The 22,146-nt window shown below is 35.7% G+C and overlaps 1 protein-coding gene across 2 annotated transcripts; it reads left to right on the forward strand.

Moving 5' to 3' along the window:
• Nucleotides 1–21,619, forward strand: zdhhc2 (zinc finger DHHC-type palmitoyltransferase 2). Of its 2 annotated transcripts, XM_059346617.1 has the most exons (14): nt 1–193; nt 4,546–4,572; nt 6,331–6,425; nt 7,711–7,831; nt 8,001–8,070; nt 8,181–8,213; nt 10,859–10,979; nt 11,117–11,155; nt 11,315–11,447; nt 12,793–12,919; nt 17,573–17,665; nt 18,648–18,763; nt 18,875–18,949; nt 19,451–21,619. In XM_059346617.1, the coding sequence occupies exons 1-13, from the start codon at nt 67–69 to the stop codon at nt 18,913–18,915; spliced, it is 1,143 nt and encodes a 380-aa protein (XP_059202600.1). In that variant the 5' UTR covers nt 1–66; the 3' UTR covers nt 18,916–18,949; nt 19,451–21,619. The 2 variants fall into 2 exon arrangements, with proteins under 2 accessions (XP_059202600.1, XP_059202601.1); XM_059346618.1 differs by lacking the exon at nt 11,117–11,155.
• Nucleotides 21,620–22,146: the final 527 nt, after the last annotated feature.

The following is a 22,146-nucleotide window of genomic DNA, read 5'->3' on the forward strand; positions in this document are numbered from 1 at the left end:
CACACACATGCGGGGAGAGGGAGAGTAACACACGAATGCACACGAGATATGATCCGCTTCTAGACTATGGCACCGTCGGGCTCGCGTAGTATCAAGAAGGGCTGTCAGAGAGTTTTGTACTGGATCCCGGTCCTCTTCATCGCCCTCATAGTGGCGTGGTCATACTACGCCTATGTGTTGCAGCTTTGCATAGGTAAGAAACCAGCTGTCTGAGGAGGTGTGTGTGTGTGTGTGTGTGTGTGTGTGAGGGGGAAATGCCTCTGACTGGTGTGTTTGTTTTTTAAGGGGGATGGGGAGGGGAGACATTTGTGTTTCAGCAGTTTGTGGTCCAGGATGATTTTTTTTTTTTGGATGCACTGACTGGCTTGTTGTTTATGCAGTGTGTGTGTGTGTGTGTGTGTGTGTGTGTGTGTGTGCACAGTGTCAGTCACATGACAATAACAGTTCAAGCATGAATTGTCAGCATATTATTTTGTATTTTTTGCACGATAAACACAATATTAGAAGTGATTAAGACAACCTGCTTTTATTGTGAAGGAGCTTCTATGGCATGTACACTATCACAGGCTGCACAGAACAGGATTAGGCCATGAGATTCAGTATCTTTGGTCCACCACTGCCACTCTATCAGCACTATCTTAAAGACTTACTGTAATAGCTGCAGGCTCATGTAGTGGCCGAGCTTCATTATGTGAATTTATATCCTCCACCACAACACCACCAGCAGCATTATCTTTTGGCAAGAAGTCTGACTGTAATGGCTTTTAAGTCAGGGCTGCCTCCTTCCTTTACGCTACCTCCGGCTGCTGAACGTTGGATGGTTCGGTTGCAGACAGCGAGCCTTCTCGTTGAATGGTGAACACAGAGTTGACCTGGATAGTGAGTAATGTTTCTAGGATGTCTCAGAGGAGTCTCAGCAGCCTACTCATGTGCTCCATTTGGCAGCTTGTCAGACCACTAGGAAAGCAGATCTCCTCTGTCAAAAAGAGGGATGAAATGGAGACGGTTTAATGAGACCAAACAGAGGAAAACACAGGGAGGGAGGGGGAGTTCCTCAGTTTGATCTCCTCAAAATGTAGGCAGACATGCTATCCAGCTCTCACTGTGTGCCTGTAGGATCATCCTTACACCTGATGACCAGAGAGACTAAACGAGTCAGAGCCATGTCACTGGGTTCACCAGCAGGAGTGGGGACAGAGGCGTGGCCAGGGGTTGCACGGCCCCCCTAAAATATGTTTGGACACCCTTGGTTTGCCCCCTATCAAAGTCAGAAGATGATTGGTAATTGGCTTAGTACCATGGATGGATTACTGAATGGGCATGTTGTCAAATGACCACCAAGAGAGGAAAGAAACAACCACAAAGAAAAGGATGCATAAAGGGATGCAAAATGGCCACAAATGGATGCAAAAAAGACCACTACGGGATGCAAAAATGACCATGAAAAGCTGCAAAACAGACATAAAGACGCAAAAAATTATCTCAAAGAGACATAAAACCACCACAAAGACAGACTAAAATAACAAAAAGAGATAAAAACAATTGCAAAGAGATGCAAAATGACCAAGAAGGGATGCAAAATGACCATAAAGGGATGCAAAATGACAAGAAAAGAATTCAAAATTACTACAAAGATTCGAAAACAATCACAGAGACATGCAACCACAACGGGATGCAAAATGATCATAAAGGAACAAGAAATAACCACAAAGAGGCAAAAACATTAACTGAGACATGCATGCAAAACAATCACAACGGGATGCAAAAATGATCACATAGTGATGCAAAACAACCATAGACTGAAAACGACCACCCAAAAGCAATTCAAAACAATCACAGAGACATGAAAAATGTCTGCATATCTTGCTGCATTGTGGGAGTAGTGAGGGTCTAATCTTTTATAATCCGTTAAAAGCTGAAGGCTATTTGGAGTTTCAGTGATAAATACCAGCTATTTATTGTTATTATGTCATATCAGAAAATGTAAAGTTGGCATCAATTCATTGCAATTAAATAAGCAATGTACCTAATAGTTTATAATTATCAGGAAACAAAAGTGTCCCCCTTGCCGCCCCTGTTCACCATAGAGGACAGCCAGCATCTGTCCCAGGATGAACCTCTTCTAGAGTTACAGGACGCCATGTGAAACTGAGACAATCCTTCATTTCTGCAGGGTGACAGAAAAGCTAAATCACATTGTCATCAGGCTCTTTCGGAACCAACTTGTTTTTGCATCCAGCAGAACAAGAGTGACATTGTAATGCTCCGGAGTCACATGGGACGGACAGATGAAAACAGCAGCAGCAGGGCAGGACAGCGGTCGCTCGGGGCCAGCATGCGCTCTGCAGACAGACACAGAGACAGTTGTGTGAAAGTATCGTCAGCTGATACCTCTCGTTCGGCAGCTGAGTTAATCCCATTGTCTGGCTTACATAATTCACCCCAAGCAATCTGTGGTTGACCCACTTTCTTTTAAAGCACCGAACGTCAGCTTTTGAACAGTTGGTCCTTTTTCCAAAATTGTTAAAAATGTGGAATCAGGTGGTTTTGACTCCTTGAAGCCCACGTTTTATAGAAAACTGACCTTGTTGTTGCAGGAATGCAAAGAAGAAAAGAGAAACAAAGAGTACTACAGTGACCATATTGATTAATAGACAGTACATTACTGCACACGCTCTTAATCACACATACACTTATGCTTCACTGTCAGACTCTGGGGCTTTTAATGCTGGCAGGACGGCATGCACACGATTTTGGCTGCATGCCTCAATTCAGCTCCTTGGCTTACCTTTCCACAGTTTTGGCTTTGTGCGTGTGTGTGTGTGTGTGTGTTCTGTTGAAGATGGATGATTTTGTTTGCTCAGCTAATCATTGCTCAGATTTTGGGAGAAATATAAAACAGTATCAGATAATATCTTCAAACAGGTCTGTGTGAGTCCAGATCTTTAGGTGTGTGTTTGTCAATGCAATGTAATGCTTATCTATATGAGAGGTTCAGTGACTTGAGCTAACAGACTGGGAGTGTGCTGTGTATTGATTTAGTGACTGGTGTGGTATTAAGGGTTTACAGAGTCAGCATTTTTCAGTTTTGCTGATTTTAATTCAGACGCGGAGTGTCAATCAAACATGTCATTTGTTTATGAATTTATAAATGTAGGCAGACATGCTATCCAGCTCTCACTGTATGCCTTCAGGTCCTTACACCTGATGACCAGTGGGACTGAACAAGTCAGAGCCATGTCACTGGGTTCACCAGCAGGAGTGGGGACAGAGGGGTGGCCAGGGGTTGCACGGCCCCTCTAAAATATGTTTGGACACCCTTGGTTTGCCCCCTACCACAGTCAGAAGATGATTGGTAATTGGCTTAGTACCATGGATGGATTACTGAATGGGCTTGTTGTCAAATGAGAGATGTAAAACAACCAAGAGATGTAAAACAACCACAAAGAGGCCAGAAATGGACACAAAAAAGCAACTACGGAACCCATAAAGACCACATGGAAGGAAAAAAAGACCATAACAAGCTGCAAAACAGACAAGAAATGACCTTGAAGCCATGAAAAAACACCACAAAGACAGATACAATGACCATAAAGAGAAATAAACAACTGCAAAGAGATGAGATGCAAGATGGCCACAAAGGGATGCAAAATGACCAAGAATGGCTGCAAAATGATCACAGACAAGAAGGCAAACGTACAAGACAAGAATGCAAAATAACCACAATGAGTAGAATACAATGGATGGATTACTGAATGGGTTTGTTGTCAAATGACTACCAAGAGATGCAAAACAACCACAAAGAGAAGTATCACAAAGCAAAATGGTCACAAATGGATGCAAAAAAGACCATGAAAAGCTGCAAAACAGACATAACGACGCAAAAAATGAACTCAAAGAGAAATAAAACCATTATTAACAACAAAATTAACAAAAAGAGGTAAAAACAATTGCAAAGAGATACAAAATGACCAAGAAGGGATGCAGAATGACCACAAATGGATGCAAAATGACAAGACAAGAACACAAAATGACAAGACAAGAATGCAAAATGACTACAAATAGTCCAAAACAATCACAGAGACATGCAACCACAACGGGATGCAATACCATTGCAGTATGCATAACGATCAAATGGGTGCAAAAATGATCATAAAAAGCTGCAAAAACGATAAAAATGACCTCAAAGGGATGCAAAAAGACCACACAGAGAAATAAACAATTGCAAAGAGATGCAAAATGACAAGCCAAGAGCGCAAAATGACCAAAAAGAGTCTAAAACGATCATAGAGACATGCAGCTAACAGACTTGAGCTAACAGACTGGGAGTGTGCTGCGTATTGATTTAGTGACTGGTGTGGTATTGAGGGTTTACAGAGTCAGTATTTCTCAGTTTTGCTGATTTGAATTCATTTTTGCTGAGTGTCAGTCAAATATGTAATTTATTTATGATTTTAAAAGACCTACAAATGTAGCCAGCGTTGCAGTTTTTCGTTTTCTTTAATCAACACAGCCCTGACTGTCTTCTCTTGTTTCATTTTTCAGAGTCTATCAAAGACACAGGAGAAAAGGGTAAGTGTTTTACGATGCTGTTTAACTTCAAGAGGAATTACAAGTGTCTTCAGCTGTACTGCATCTGTTTAATGTCGGGCTGAGTTTAGGCCAGAAGAGGTTCAGCAGCCTTCAGTCTGGCAGAGGCAGCCCACATCAAAACACTATAATCAGCCTGAATCAGCTGGAAGTGTGTCATAAGAGTTTTTTTTCATTACCTCCGGTCTATGTTATGCAGGCTTTTATTTGCTGTGCGTTTAATATCCACAGAGTCTAGAGGTGAACTGAAAAAGAACAAGAGAAAACATTTTTATGGGTGGAAATGTCAGTCTGTTAGCATTGCACCACTTACTCTTATCTGAACAACTGTTGGGTGGCATTTACAGAAATGTACAGAAATTCATGTCCCTCAGAGGAATCCGGCTGACTTATCTGGTGATTATCTGACTTTCCACCATGAAGATTTCACATTTGGTGTTTTGAGCAGTGATGGAAGAAGTATTCAGATCTCTTACTTCAGTAAAAGCACCAGTACCACACTGTGAAATTACTCCACTACAAGTAAAAGTTCTACATTCAAAGTATCAGCATCAAAATGTACTTAATGTATCAAAAGTAAAAGTACTTGTTATGCAGACTTGACCCACTCAGATTGTTTTACATATTCTAAATATATTATTAGATTATTATTACTGATGCATTTATGTTTTATGGTTTAATTGAAAGAAAATATGCATAATCACTTTAAATGTATCATGTTTTTTATTTTAAAATATCCTGAAAAATTACTAAAGCTGTCAGCTAAATGTAGTGGAGTAAAAAGTACAATATTTGCCTCAAAATGTAGTGAAGTAGAAGTATAAAGTTACATAAAATGGAAATATTCAAGTAAAGTACAAGTACCTCAAAATTGATCCTAAGTACAGTACTTGAGTAAATGTACTTAGTTACATTCCACCACTGGCTTTGAGTGACATGTCTGGACAACTATTGGATTGATTGCCATGAAAATGGGAAGAGATATTAATGTTCCACTCAGGATGAATTGTTCCCACTTTCCTCTGAGTCATTTAACACCATTAGATTAGGGTTGGTTTGGTTTATGGGGAAATCATAGACTGTGTAAAATAAGAGGATGTAGTCACTCGTGACTATTTTGAAGCCTCAAGTTTGGCATTTTGGCATCTTCTTGTTTTTCCGGAGCCAGAAGTGACCATATTTGGATGGAGCTAAGTTGTCAGCCAGGTGCATCTGTAATCATGTTAACATATTAATTTGGATGCTTATTTTGGATAGCAACAAACAGGCTGAAAACAACAATGTACTTACCAGAAAAAAAGACACTTTTAAGGGACAAAATTAATTTTCATGAATTGAAAACACATGTATTAACAGACTATAATTGGGCCATTTCCAGCATTTTTAGGCATTTTAAAATTTGACCGTTTTTGACAAAAATCGACATAAGACTTTATTTTCAGGGGGTCATTTTTGAACATCCCATTATATGGTGTTTTTCTGTCATTTCTGGCCAAAAATATGCTCTAATGTGTAACAGCAGACTAATTACAATTGTGCCACCCCACAATTAAAGAAACTATTCTGCTGACTTTGACATATTAGATTTGTTTTTCTGTCCAGTAGAAGCTTAATAAATGACATTGAATCACACCAATTTTATTTATATTCAATGAAGCTGTAAACTGTGAACAAATGGTTAAAAGCACGCCACTCATGATAGATGATGATGATGACTTGTTTATGTTTTTCTGCTTCCAGTTATATACCTGCTGGTGTACCATGTCATCTTCATCATGTTTGTGTGGGCGTACTGGCAAACCATCTTCACCAGGCCCATGAACCCCCTGAAGGAGGTGAGTGTGTCTGTCGGCTGGGATGATGAGGCATGGTGGGAAGTGCAGATGTAGGTTACAGCCTCCCCGTGTGATTGAACGCTGCATTTAGACTAATAATACTTTGCGGTGGAAGTGCCTGGAGCTGCACTGTAATGGCTCTGATCCTGACCACAGCACTTCAGCTCTGCAGGGTGAACACACACACGCACGCACGCACGCACGCACACACACACACACACACACACACACGCATACATCTTAGAGAGGACACTCAGAGAAAAAGCCACCTTTGCATTTCAATTTGAACCGAGGCGAAGCACACGTGCATGTGAAAGCTTTTCTTTATGAGACACAATCGCTGGATCACTTGAGGTTTTGAGATTGTAATAAAAGTCACATTTCATGTGGGCTGTGCTGTTTGTTATCGTCAGAGTTATTTGTTTCCAGTGTTCAATCATAAATCGCCTGAGTGGCTGAAAGTAATATCGCAGCTCTGTGCTGCTTTGCTCCCGTTTGCCTGCTGGGGCAGAAAGAACCAAAACAAATGGGAGATAGAGAAATTCACTGACAACAGAGCTGCAGCTTCACAGCAACACACATCACTGACATGAAGACGGCTTGTAGCTCATATGACAAATAATTTGATGAATGTAAGGCTACGCTGTAAAAAATGTGAATGTAAAATAGCTTTTACGGTAAAAAACTGCTAAACCATGACAGTAAAAGACCGTAAAGTGATAAATGGGTTAATTCAGTTTCAGTAACAATGAAACACTGTAAATGTATATATCAGCCAAAACAGTATTTTTTACAGTTAAAAATAACATATTATATATATATATATATATAATATGTATATATATATATATATATATACATATATATACAAGCCATCACAGTCATTTTTGCATTTATTTTTTGTAAAAATCCTTTTTCTAACAAAAATATACTGATATTTAATGGTAAAATCTTTAATTTATGCAGCATTTATAAAGTATTTTCTTGCCAATTATATGGCAGAACAGCATTTCTTTTGATGGAAAAACTTTTTATTTCTTACGGTCAAATATGGAATAAAATGGCAATCTTAAACACGAAATCAACAGTGCTAATATCGTTTTACTGTAATATTACAAAAAGTTCTACCGTAAACGATCGTAAAAGATCTGGCAACCACAGCTGCCGTTTTTTTACCGTAAAAACAACAGTTTTTTTTTTTTTTACAGTGTATGATTCATCAGATTGAGCTATTGCTAATTGGCAGGTGTTGTTTGTCTTTCCCTCTGCGTCCTGCCCTACATAGTTTCACCTGTCCTACTCTGACAAAGAGCTGCTGGAGCGTGAAGATCGAGGGGAGTCTCAGCAGGAGATCCTGAGGAGGATAGCCAAGGATCTGCCCATCTACACCCGCACCAACTCTGGAGGTACAGTACACCACACACTGCTGCTGATGCAGAACAACAGGAGCAGTCTAGACTGACATGTGGCTCTCAGAGCTCATTTCACCCCCGTCACCTTGTAAGTCTGTGGTCAAGTGTTAGAGCTGCTGCTGCTGCTGACGGCTGTGTGATTGAATTGGCTGTGTCTCCTCAGCAATCCGTTTCTGTGACCGCTGCCAGCTGCTGAAGCCTGATCGATGTCACCATTGTTCAGTCTGTGATAAGTATGGCTCTTTGCTCATGCACCTATAGAGAACAGACCACACGATATATTGCTCTCTGGCAGGCAGAGTAAGATTCAATTACACTGACGTCTGACCCTGCTGTGTTACAGATGCATCCTGAAGATGGATCACCACTGCCCATGGTATGTAGCAGCAATAGATCCTAAACAAAAACCAGCGACACTGTACTGATGTACCGCTGCACCCACATGGTGCTCTTCCTATATCATTTACTGTCCACTAAAGTCACAGTTTATCCCAACATCAAAAATACACATTTTTCCTCCTACCTATAGTGTTATATATCAGTCTAGATTGTTTTAGTGAGTTGCAGAGTGTAGATGATATAGAGCTTTTCTTGCGAAAATACATTTGAAAAACTCAGCAGCAATGTCTCTTTCCAGAAATCATGACCTCGTTACTTAAAATAGCCCAGAGAGCATGTTTTTGTCAAACTGCTCACTTGGCAACTCACACCTGAACATCTAGATTAAAAAAAAACAATGTATTTGTGATATAGGATTGAACTGTCACTTTAAAGAGAGACTCTTCACGCAAAAAAAGTTTTTTTTCATGTTCTATTTAAAGATTTGGGGCTTTTTTCCTTCTATATCATGTCTTCTTTCAGACTAGTGGAAGGAAAACATCCAAAATACACAGTTTGTTGTTTGTTTTACTCCAATGTATCTATTTGTGTATATAGACTTTTTCCGTTTCCTTCCCATTTACATTCTGAAGGTTTTTACAGAGAGGTTTGATCATATTATGCCTTTTTCAGTTTTTGAAATCACATAATATGATATTTTTCTGTCATTTCTGGCCCCATTATGCTCTAATATGTATCAAGACCCTTTTTAAGCATTTTTAGGTATTTTAAAGTTTTACAGTTTTTGACAAAAATCGACATACTATAGTATGACTTTTTTTTAGGGGGTCATTTTTGGACATCCCATAATAAGGTATATTTCACTTTTTTTGGACAAACTACTCTACCACATGTATCAACAGAGTATAAATGGGCCATTTCTAGCATTTTGAGGTATTTTAAATTTTACCGTTTTTGACAAAAAAACAACCTACGTATGACTTATTTTATGAGGGTTTATTTTTAGACGTCACATAATATGGTGTCTTTCTGTCATTTCTGGAAATATGATGCTCTAATATGTATCAACAGACTATAATTGACCCATTTTAGGCATTTCAAAATTTGACCTTTTTTGACAAAAATAGACACGCTATAGATCATTCATAGCCTAATTGAGAGAAGATGTTCCTAAAAACATGGTGAAATGGATTTTTTTAAATGGCTGTTCTGATTTGTGAATTGATCAAAAGAGAAATCTGTCTACTCAGTTAAAACCTTTCTAACATGATTAACACAATGAAACAGACATTTTGCACTTGGTTTTATCTAATTCTCAGATTTCAGCTCATACTGAATATAGTAGTGTCTCATTTTCACATTTAAACATAAAATAAAAATGTACATAAGTAACAAGCTGGGGAGGATTTGTGGCGATATCTATTTGTTACATTTTTCACCCTCATCACCTTATTGGCCGCACAAGTTTTTTTCTTTAGCACCACACTGCCCAGTTACATTCTAGCTATCAGGGCTCGTAAACACACATGTCACATGGGAGCACAAAGAGTTTGCTTACTGGACAGATTCTGATACTGTAACCTCTCATCCGGCCAGATAGTTTGACATAGTTTGGCAGCAGAGGGAGGAAGACTAAACAAATCTGATCTGATTGGGTTGTGTGTTCTCTTTGCAGTAATGTATACAAGCTGAAAATAAGAATTTGTTCAAATGCATCGGCTCATAAAGCACTAAGATCCTGGTGTTGTTTTTCTGTACATTAATGCCTGGTATGTCAAAACTGGCCCCTGATTGGCTGAAAATACCAGGTCCTCTAATGCACATGAAAGAAACCTGCGGATTGAAGGTTTTCTTCAGTTGTGATCAGTGGTGGAAAGTAACTTTTTAAGTACATTTACTCTTACTACTACTTACTGTACTTAAGTACAATTTTGTGGTACTCAATGTAACTTTATACTTCTACTTCACTACACCTAGCTGCCAGCTTTAGTTACATTACAGGTCGAGATTTAATATGAAAAACATTTCATATTATTACAACATTTAAAGTTACAATTTAAATTTAAAATTACCCTTTTTTTTAATTAAACCCCATAACAGTATAGTAAGTAGTTTAAATGAGCCCTATCTGCATCAATACAAATAATCTAATAATATATTTTGAAAGTATAAAACAATCACAACAAGTGGGTCCATTCTGCATAACAAGTATTTTTCCCTTTGATGCTTTAAGCACATTTTGATGCTGATACTTTTGTACTTTTACTTCAGTAAGTTTTGATGCATTTTCGTGCAATTGCTGTTTTTTTAGTCTGATACAGGCTGGAAAATGGGTTATTTAAAACGTAAAAAAAAGGTTTTATTTTGTTTTCTGCAGACATGGCAAAGTACTTGCATTAAACACATCAAATACAAGAAATGCACATTGGTCTGTGATGGATAAAATAAATAGAGAATGTTGGTCATGGTCACACATACGCAATTAATAAATAAATAAATAAATAAATAAATAAAAATATCATTCATTTTTAAAAGTGCCTAAAATATTTCTGTGCACATCCATCAAGCCATCCCTAATATTTACTGTTCTTCTGCTCTATGATTTCACCTCCTGTATCTCTGCATTTATGAAAGTTTTGAACATGTACTAATGAGAACTCGACTCTGACCTCTCTGTTTCAGGGTGAACAACTGCGTGGGATTCTCCAACTACAAGTTTTTCATGCTGTTCTTGTTGTATTCGCTACTCTACTGCCTTTTTATAACTGCTACAGATCTTCAGTACTTCATTAAGTTTTGGTTGGTAAGTTTGATTTGCCCACCACAACATAAATCTTCGATTATGTTATGTCATTTTTGTGGGGGTTGGGTTAGCTCAAAATCAAATCTGGCAAGATGCATTCTGTGTTGAACATGTGGTGTTTGATTTTTCCTCACAAGGCTGGAGGTAGAGCACATTTCCGTCTGAGGGAATACCTGGTATGAACAAACTAACCAGTTAGTGGTGCTGAGATAGAAGCTATTTAATCAGCTCCCCTAGAACAAACGTAGAGTAGAAATCTCACAGTCTCACAGTGTCCTAGTGTCCACCTAGTGTTTTCACTTGTGTTGATTGTTTGGTTGTTGTTTTCCCATCAGAACGGCCTCCCAGACACTCAGGCCAAGTTCCACATCCTGTTCCTCTTCTTCTCTGCCTCCATGTTCTCAGTCAGCCTGGCTTCACTTTTCATCTATCACTGCTGGCTCGTCTGCAAGAACAGGTCCACTCTCGGTAGGTGGCGTAATCATGGTTGTATTTCTGGTACAGGCCCACATGTCCACAGTGTCAGGGGCTGCCTTGACTTCACATGACACCCAGAGACACATATACCAACCACAAAGTTATTCAAAATGACCACAAAGAGACAGAAAAAGACCACAAGGGCACACAAAATGACTGCAAAGAAACACAAAGCAACTAAAATGAGATGCAAAACAACTACAAAGAGACATAAAATAACTAACAAGACCTGAAATTAATTCTAAGAGACAAAACAACTAGAGAGACGTAAAAAAACCCAAAATGACTAAAAAGAGACATCAGACAACTACCAAGAGACACCAAATGAAGGCAAAGAGACACCAAACAACTACAATGAGCCATAAAACGACCAATAAGACCTTTTAGTGAATACTTAGAGACAAAACAACTCTGAAGATCCACAAAATGATGACAAAGACACACCAAACAACTACAAAGAGACACAACATGACTACAAAGAGACACCAAACAACTACAATGAGCCATAAAACGACTAATAAGACCTTAATGAATACTTCGAGACAAAACAACTCTGAAGAGTCACAAAATGACTACAAAGACACACCAAACAACTACAAAGAGACAAAAAAATCACAGAAAAGAGCCACCACAATGTGTGTCCCTATGTGTCTTGCTCTGTGTGTCTGAGAGATGGGTGGGCCTTTACATATCTGTACTCTGGGGTCCACTGTCTCATAATCCGCCCATGTGGGTACTTCTTGCCTGCATGTACTTTATGAATGTGTGTGTGTGTGTGTGTGTGTGTGTGTGTGTCTGTTTGTGGATGTGGTAGTTAAACAGCGTCTGTTAGACAGCAGCCTGCTCAGCTCTGGGTGTCTGCTCTCAGTTTGGTCTTCTCACTAATGATGAAGGATGTTTCTTAGCATTTTTCCAGCCGCCAGTCAGCGTCCTCATCAGTGCGGTGATTTGATGAGCCTCCCTGTGTCGTTATCAGACGGAGCACTTTCTCATTATGTGTGCACAGTGGCACACTTTGTCTGTGTGTGGAGGAGAGTGGATTATCCCGAGGAGTATGTTACAGTGTAATGCAAAGACACAAGGCTCAGAGCAGTAAGCAGCTTAGTAACAGACACTGTGAGGAAGAGGAGTCACACATGGAGGCACAGGTCTCAGATCTGCCTTTCCTCTACAACAATGACACTTTGATTCAGAGTTGTTTCAGACGTTGAGCCGGACTCGTTCATGTGTTGTCAGAATGAGCTCCCGCTAATAGTCTGAATAATAGATGATATAAAGTGTGAGAGGGAGCGCTGTATTTATCCTGACTCTTGTGTGTGTGTATGTGTCTTCTCAGAGGCTGTGCGTGCTCCAGTGTTTCGCCACGGCACCGATAAGAACGGCTTCAGTCTGGGCTTCAGTAAGAACTTCCGCCAGGTGTTTGGTGATGAAGCTAAATACTGGCCTGTTCCCGTTTTCTCCAGGTAAGATAGAGTCACAGGCAATTGAAAAAAAATCTTTAAAATTATTATTATTATTATTATTATTATTATTATTATTATTATTATTATTATTATTATTATTATTATTATTTATATAATAATAATTACAACAACAATAACAATAATAATAATAACAATAATAAGTATCCTTATTATTCTTATTATATTTCTATTATTATTATTATTATTATTATTATTATTATTATTATTATTATTATTATATACCCTATTACATCTCTTAAAAACAATTTAATTAATTGTTTTCTGTGTACTAAATGCTCCAGATTTTTTTCAGTCTGGGACAGTTATTAGCAACAACATCAATTAGTATTCTTTTTTTTTTACATTTAAAAAAAAAAAAAGTCCTATTTCTAAAACTGTCTATAAAATACCATATATTAATATTATTTACCACTTTCTGTTAGGTAATCTTTAAAAACAATAGCCAATCTTGATTATAACTTCTTAATTTATTTTTGGAATTTTATCCCTTTAAATTACAGTTTTTCATGAAATAAAACCAACACAAAAACAAAAATTTGATTGTTTCCTGCATACTAAATGCTCCTGATTTTTTTCACAGTCTGGGACATGTGACTTATTAGCAACAACATCAATTAAAATTATTTTTTTTATCAGATTAATAAAAAAGAAGAAAAAAATGTAAAAAGTGCTATAAAATACCATATATCAATATTATTTACAACTTTCTGTTAGTTAGGGTTTCTTTTTTTAATTTAGTAAACCCTGATCATAACTAGCAGAATTTAAATTTATTTTGGGAATTTTATCCATTTAAATGCCAATTTTTCATGAAAAAAAACAACACAAAAACAAAAAAGGAATTATTTTCTGTATACTAAATGCTCTTTTTTCACAGTCTTGGACATGATTAGCAACAACATCAATTTGTACTATTTCTTTTTGGCAGATAAAACAAAAAAAAGATGTCCTATTTCTAAAACTGTAATAAAATACATATATCAATAATATTTACCCCTTTCTGTTAGTTAATCTTTAAAAATGTTAGTCAATCCTGATTATATCTTCCATATCTTAATTTATTTTTGGAATTTTATCCCTTTAAATGTCAGTTTTTCATGAAAAAAACCCAATACAAAAACAAAAATTGAATTTTTTTCTGTATACTTAATGCTAGGGAAACTGTTTTCCACAGTGTGGTATATGTCAATGATAAACAACAATATTTATTTGTGATGCATTGCATCAAACTCTGCAGAGCTCCATAATACCTCATCAATAACTCCAGTGGAAATCATAAAAAAAATAGTAAAAACTATGATTTTGAAGCTTGATTTTGGCTGTAGGATCTAATTATGTTGATTTAATGGGTTTGTGGCAGTCTATTAAATACTTATTATAAGAGCTGAGGTTAAACTTACAAAACAAAAAAATTCTCACACACTTAAATGTCTGCCATATACATTAACACAGCCAGAATGATTGAAAAATGTAAAAGTTAAATACACACAGGGATTAAAAGAAGAAACATCCTCCGACTTAAGGGCGGCAACTAAAGAAACAAATCCAATACAGCGTGTCTGTGTATTAATTATTCATAACTTCCCCTTCCTGCAAGGTTGTTTGAAAGTTTAGGAGCAGTGATGACCTGGAACTGAGTCTAGACTGAAGGACAAGCAGGTCAAATGCTTCAGTCTGTTTTAAAAGCTACAACTCAGAGCAGCAGCAGTGTGGCTCTGACTAAACATGAGATCAGAGAAATCAATTCCAGCTTATAACCTGTTGAGAAGCTGAGAGCCTGGTCACATGATGTCTCAGACACAGATCACATGTTGATATAGCATGCATTCATATTAGACAGTTGTATTTATTACACACAGTGTAATAAATACAACTGTCGATAAATGCATCAATAATAATAATCCAATAATATATTTGGGATATATAAAACAATCTGAGTGGGTCCATTCTGCACAACGAGTACTTTTACTTTTGAGTAATTTCACAGTGTGGTATTAGTACTTTTTCTTAAGTAAGGGATTTGAATACTTTTTCCACCACTGATTACACAGCATATCGTCACCCTGTTAAAATAATCGCCTCATTTTTTCAAATTTTGCAGGAAACACCAAAAATTTCTCCAAAAGTGTAACATATGACATTTATTGATCATTTCACTCAAAAAGGATGTAACAAAGGATAGTTATTGGCATAGTAATAACACTGTGTGTAAATTATGTAACTGAAGAGAAATAAATGACTTAGGCAATTTTTTGAACATGCCTTTGTGACTTTATTTTGAAGGTGTCTACATAAGTGAGTCATGAGTCATACAAGCCTGTCAGAAACATGACATGACAAGTATCATGTATCAAGTATCATTAATGTTACTTCAAAGTGTCATTAATGTTTACCATATCTTGCTTAAGTCACAAAAGCATGTTCAAAAAATTGCCTAAGTCACATTTTATTTTGACTTAGGCATAATAAATCCACTTAAGTCACACACTTGACATAGGCCATTATCTTAAAGGGATAAAATCACATGATCTGATCAACTGAGGATGTAGGTGATTTTACCAAAAGTGACCGGCGTCACGAGGAGATGATTTAGGCAAAAAAAACAATTTTGACAAAAAATGACTTTGGCGATTTTAACAATGTGACAATATGTATGCAGGACAAATTTAAATCAGAAAGTGCTGTATATCACTCACTGTCATCATGAGTTAGGTTATATACCATATTTATTTAAATATATACGGCTTTCATATTGTTTGTAAAAATCCTGCCAATCAGCATCAATATTTACAGAGAGAAAATGATTCTGTAGTTCAGCAGATCTTGTGTTGATTGAAATGAGTCGTTCTCCAGCTCGGGGACTAGAGAACGTTGTCTCTTAGTTTGAAACAAAAAGGTTCAAAAGAGGGGAAAGTCCCGACGGAGAGAGGAGAGCATTAGCTTCAGTAAACAACAACACCACCGCTCTGAATTCACCCAGAAGCTCCAGCGTTGCAAAAAAATTAGTAATTCATGCTGACAGAAAGAAAAATATCATCAATATACAGCTTTTTGGCAATCACAATCAAATTATTAAAACATAAACCCTCGATCTTTAAATGATTCATGTAGAAACAAACAATGTTGATGTGAATGTTTTATTGTAATTGCATAGAGAGACCTCTTACGGGGTTTCTATTTATTAAGCAAACTAAACCCCTGTAATACTCAGATAATGCAGAAGTAAACCTGGAAGCCACAAAACTATTTTGGCGTATGCACCAGCTAAGAATTTTATAATTGGACCGAATAGGCGACATCCGTTGGTCCAGTTCTAATAAACTGTTGTCAGTACATTTACTCAAGTACTGTACTTAAGTACAATTTTGAGGTACTTGTACTTTCCATTTTATGTAACTTTATACTTCTACTCCACTACATTTTGCGGTAAATATTCACAAAAAAATTAAACAAAAATTAAATCTCATAACAGACTATTAAGTAATGAAATGAGCCATGTCTTTACACAATTAGGACACATAAAAGTATCAATACAAATAATGTAATAATATATTAAGAATATATAAAACAATCTGAGTGGTTCCATTCTGCATAATGAGTACTTTTACTTTTGATACTTTGAGTACATTTTGATACTGATACTTTTGTACTTTTACTTCAGTAAGGGATCTGAATACTTCTTCCACCATTGACTGTTACCCATAAAGTTGTATTTTTTTTGTTTTCAGACGCAATCCTCTGTTTACTCCTATTTAAATACATCAGTAATGACTTTGGAATAGATCGATTAATACAGTTTTGAGAAGATATACACGTTATCTGTCAAGAATAAATCACATGGTCACAATCATTACATGGAAAGAGGTTAAAAAATATTTTATTCCAACTTTATGAGCAACAATATACATTAAGTTCTATTATTAAGTTATTAAGTTATTTTACCCTTATCTTAGTTTTAGGATTCACCATTATCCTATAGTATAAAGCCAGAGCAGCTGCAGTTTATCAGAAGTTACACACTGTCACTTTAAACATAATCTATAGTCTTTATTAGCCCTCCTTTAAAATACACAACATATCATTCTGATGATATTTTACCTATGTTGTCATTACCAGCTAGTTAGATTTCCAGATAGATTTCTTGAAATTTGACATATTTATCTTGAAATGACAAAGTATCTCAAAATATTCACTACATTTCACAAAATATTGACTTTGTATCTTAAAATAACGGCATAGTATGTCAAAATAATCACTTAGTATTTCAAAATATTGATTTAGTATCTCGAAATATTGACTTTTATCTTAAAATAATCACTTAGTATGTCAAAATATTGACTTAGTATCTCGAAATATTGACTTTTATCTTAAAATAATCACTTAGTATGTCACAATATCAACTCAATATCTCAAAAATAATGACTTAGTATTTCATAATATTGACTTTTATCTTAAAATAATCACTTAGTATGTCAAAATATTGACTTAGTATCTCGAAATATTGACTTTTATCTTAAGATAATCACTTGGTATGTCAAAATATTAACTCAATATCTCAAAAATAATGTCTTTATATCTCAAAACAATGACTTAGTAATTAAACAGCTTTCTATGTTTCTTCTAACATTCCAGTTCAGGTGACGGCTGCTCGTTTCCAACATGTCTGGTGAATCTGGACCCGGAGCAGCCGTCATCACCCACAGGCTCCAACCCTGCCACCAAGGGGTGAGTGACACACACACACACACACACACTGGGCGGGAGTACAGAAACAAAGAGCTTCACAACTGCAAGTCAGCCCCTTAGTGGTTTATTAACCCTGTAGGTTTAATGATGCAGGACAATCACCTTGCAGCAGGTACGACCTTGCAGGTTTAAATTAATCATTCAGATCGGAGGGTTAGAGGATTTTATTTAAAGAAGGAAGTGAGTAGAAAAACTCCTCGGTGGGGTCATGATGGCTTCACTTATTCACTCAGACTTAGTCTCTCGAAATGACGGCATAGAATGTAAAAAATAATGTTTTATAATAATGTAGTTTCTCGAAATATTGACTTTTATCTCAAGATATTGACTTCTTATCTTGAAATATTTACTTTTATCTCAAAATAATGACTTAGTATGTCAAAATATTGACTTAGTATCACGAAATATTTATTTTTATCTCAAAATAATGACTTAGCATGTCAACATTTGACTAAGTATCTCAAAATATTGACTTTTATCTAAAAAATAATTACAATTATCTCAAAATAATGACTTAGTATCTCAAAATATTAACTTTTATCTCAAAATACTGACTTAGTATCTCAAAACAATGACTTAGTATCTCAAAATATTGTTTTTCTATCTGGAAGTATTGATTTTTATCTGGAAATATTGACATAGTATCTCGAAATATTGACTAAGTGTCTCGAAATATTGACTTTTATCTAAAAAATAATTACAATTATCTCAAAATAATGACTTAGTATCTGGAAATATTGACTTAGTATCTCAAAATATTAACTTTTATCTCAAAATATTGACTTAGTATCTCGAAATATTGATTTTTATCTGGCAATATTGATTTTTATCATGAAATATTGACATAGTATCTCAAATATTGACTAAGTATCATGAAATATTGACTTTTATCTCAGAAATAATGACTCCATACCCCTCATTGGGTTATGATGGCTTCACTTATTCACTTGTGTGTCTACAGTGCAGCGGAGGGCCGCCAGTTCCCCTCCAAGCCGCTGAGGGAGTCCCAGAGCCGACTGCTCACTAGCACCCCCTCCTGGACAGAGAGTGATACTGCAGCTGACAAAGACAGGAAGGGTAAGAAAAAGCCACATGACCCGATGAAAACTATCATAAAAAGGTTGTTTTTTTAATCATTAAGAGTAAAAAAAAATTTTTATTTACTTAAATGAACTTGTGTTTGATCAGGTGCCAGTAACCCGGGGATGACCATAGAAAATGAGGCGTAACCTGAGTTACAGATAGAGGTGACACCCAGAAAAAGTGAGTTCACATTCATATAGAAACATCCACAAATCAAGATAAACAGTGGTGGGAAAAAGGGTTGAGAAGTATTTTACTAAGTATATTTTTGAAGTACTACATGTACTTTACTTGAGTATTTTCCATTTTATGTAACTTTTTATATATATATATATATATATATATATATATATATATATATATATATATATATATATAATATATATATATATTAGTCCTGCATTAAAAATAATACATAAAATGGAAATACTAAAGTAAAGTACAAGTACCTCAAAATTGTACTACAGTACTTGAGTAAATGTACTTAATTACTTTCCACCACTGGTTTCCAAAACTTCATCTGCAAAGTAACTTAAGTTATCAAACAAATGTAGTGCAGTAAAAAGTACACTATTCCCTCTGAAATGTATTGGAGAAAAAGTAGAAAGTAACATGAATAAAAACTGCACTTCAGTACTTGAGTAAATGTACTTAGTTACTTGGTTTCTGTGTTTGACACAGGTCCGTGCCGCCCCCTCCTCAGTGTTTGTGCCTATCAGAACGTGACGTGGTGATGACATCATCAGTAATAGTTGTTTTCCATCCTGCACCTTGAGAGGTTTTACATGACTGATATCCCGCAGCAGAGAAAAACAGATTATCATCAGTATTACTCTTTCTGCTGCTGTCAGAAAGTATTTGGACTTCAGATTAAAACAAATTAAAATTGCATTCCAACAATCATGTTTTTTTTTGTATATAAATAAGCACAGAGCAGCAATGGAAGATGTTTGTTTTTGCACTTTGTATACTAGAAGATCAATCCGAGCTGCTTTTAAATTAAACCTTTCATGTATTTCATGTAATTACCTACAAGTTTGTTTTATGTTGTTTCCGTAGCTTAGCACATAAGTAAACGCTGTTATAAGTTTGCCAAATGTTTGCACATTAAGTAGTGGTGTTAATGTGATGTAACTGATATTCCTTTATTCATTTTTGTTTTCAGTGAAGGTTTTTTTTTGTTTTTGGAGGGCGGGGGTGGGGTGGGGGGGTTTCCACCCAACATGTTGAGTGTCGTGGAAGTTGAATTGATGCATGCTCTCATCTCAGGATGTCAACTCAAACACCTTGATGTAGTGAACTGTAACACGAGATGTTCTCCCCTTTGCTTGGAAAAAAACAATGTAGTTGTTAGTAATTACATATGAATAAGGGCTCTTCTGTGGAAGCCCATTTCTGCCACTGTGATGAAAAACGATCCTGTGAGTTATTATAATGAAACTTTTGACATATTTATCTCGAAATGGAAAAGTGTCTTAAGATATTGACTTAGTATCTCAAAGTATTGATTTTTATCGCAAAATATTGACTTAATATCTTGAAATATTGACTTTTATCTAATAATATGGACTAAGTATCTAAAAATAATGACATAATATCTCGAAATATTGATTTTAATCTCAAAATTTTGACTTAGACTTAGTATTTCAAAGTAATGACTTAGTATTTCAAAAATAATGACTTATCTGGAAATATTGATTTTTTTATCTAAAAACGAATTACTTAATATCTCAAAATATTGACTTTTATCTAAAAAGAATGACTTAGTATCTAAAAATAATGACTTCATATCTCAAAATATTGACTTCATATCTCGAAATATTGACCTTTATCTAAAAAATAATGACAGTATTTAAAAAACAATGACTAAATATCTTGAAATATTAATTTTAATCTCAAAACAATGACTTAGTATCTCAAAATATTGACATATCTCAAAAATAATGATTTAGTATGTCAAAATGTTTTTTTTGGAATATCTCAAAATATTGACATAGTATCTAAAAAACAATGACTTAGTAATTGGAAATAATGAGTGTCACAACAAAATACTGAAATATGAAAATACTCATCTCGAAACAATAATCATTATATCGGAACATAAGGAGAAACTTTCTTGAATTATGACTTGCCTTACAATCATGACTTCTTATCTCCAAATCCACAAATCGATATTTTGAGATTAGACAATACTTTGAGAAAGTTTCTCATGACAAAGGCTCACAGGATCTTTTTTTTTCTTCATCACAAGGCTACATTTCCATCCTTTTTTTCCCTTTTTCTGGCAGAAACGGGCTCCCATACTTTTCTGACTCGTTATCGCATGAGTGAGGATGTTGCTGTCACAGTGAAACACCTGAAGCTGGTGCTGCTCTGTGCTGTGACAGCGTGTCCCCCTGCCAAATATCTTAACTGCTGTCTGGTAGCCCACAGTACACGTCAAACTGCCGGCCAAAAAGCTTCCCGACTGTCTCAAAGCCTCTGTGTAATGCTGCAGATCTGTTCCCCATCACGAAGCAGATACTGCATACAGTACTGATACTGTGTTTTTCTAACTCACAACTCCATGTTGTGGATGTACTGCAGAGCAAAAACAGAGAGAACAGCTCCAGCTGCTTTGTACAGTATATTTTCATCTCGGGCTGGAAAATGATTAAACCATCACTGAAAATTAATTGGTAGAATGTATGCTTGTTTAAAAAAAAAAAAAAAAGCTTCATTGTGACAGTCAGTGTCAATCTATATTTTTCTATTCTTCTGTCTGTATGACTCAAGAGACAATATGGATGTGTGAGGCGATGTACTGTACAGTTGTGATGCCTTATGAGAATAAAACGAGCTCGTCTTCAGCCTCCTTATTCAACTCTTTGCTGCACACTGAGAGTCAGAGATGCTTTATGGTAGAAACGTTTCAAGCCTTTATTTACAATTATTTATTATTATTATTTACTTTATTTAATTAATTAGTATCTCGAAATATTGATGATCTTAAAATAATGACTTTTATTTCAAAATATTGACTTTTATCTCAAAATAATGACTTACTGGTAGTCAATATTTTAAGATAAAAGTCCATATTTTGAGATACTATCTACAAATAATGACTTAACTCAGAATATTGACTTTTATCTCAAAAATACTAAGTATCTTGAAACATTTACTTGTATCTCAAAAACAATTACTGGAAATATTGATTTTTATCTTAAAATATTTCATTACTATGTCCAAATATTGACTTATCTCCAAAAATATGACTTAGTATCTCAAAATAATGACTTATCTAAAAAAGAACGACTTAGTATCTCAAAAATATTGACTTGGTATCTGGAAATATTGATTTTTATCCCGAAAATATTGACTTTTATCTCAGAAGGAAC

Source organism: Centropristis striata, chromosome 12, assembly GCF_030273125.1.
Source record: "Centropristis striata isolate RG_2023a ecotype Rhode Island chromosome 12, C.striata_1.0, whole genome shotgun sequence".
Lineage (NCBI taxonomy): Eukaryota > Metazoa > Chordata > Actinopteri > Perciformes > Serranidae > Centropristis > Centropristis striata.

Coding starts and splice junctions, on each gene's coding strand:
- zdhhc2 (XM_059346617.1), top strand. CDS start 67: ATGGCACCGTCGGGCTCGCGTAGTATCAAGAAGGGCTGTCAGAGAGTT. Junction 4,573..6,330: donor CAAAGACACAGGAGAAAAGG/GTAAGTGTTTTA, acceptor TTCTGCTTCCAG/TTATATACCTGCTGGTGTAC. Junction 8,214..10,858: donor ATGGATCACCACTGCCCATG/GTATGTAGCAGC, acceptor TCTCTGTTTCAG/GGTGAACAACTGCGTGGGAT.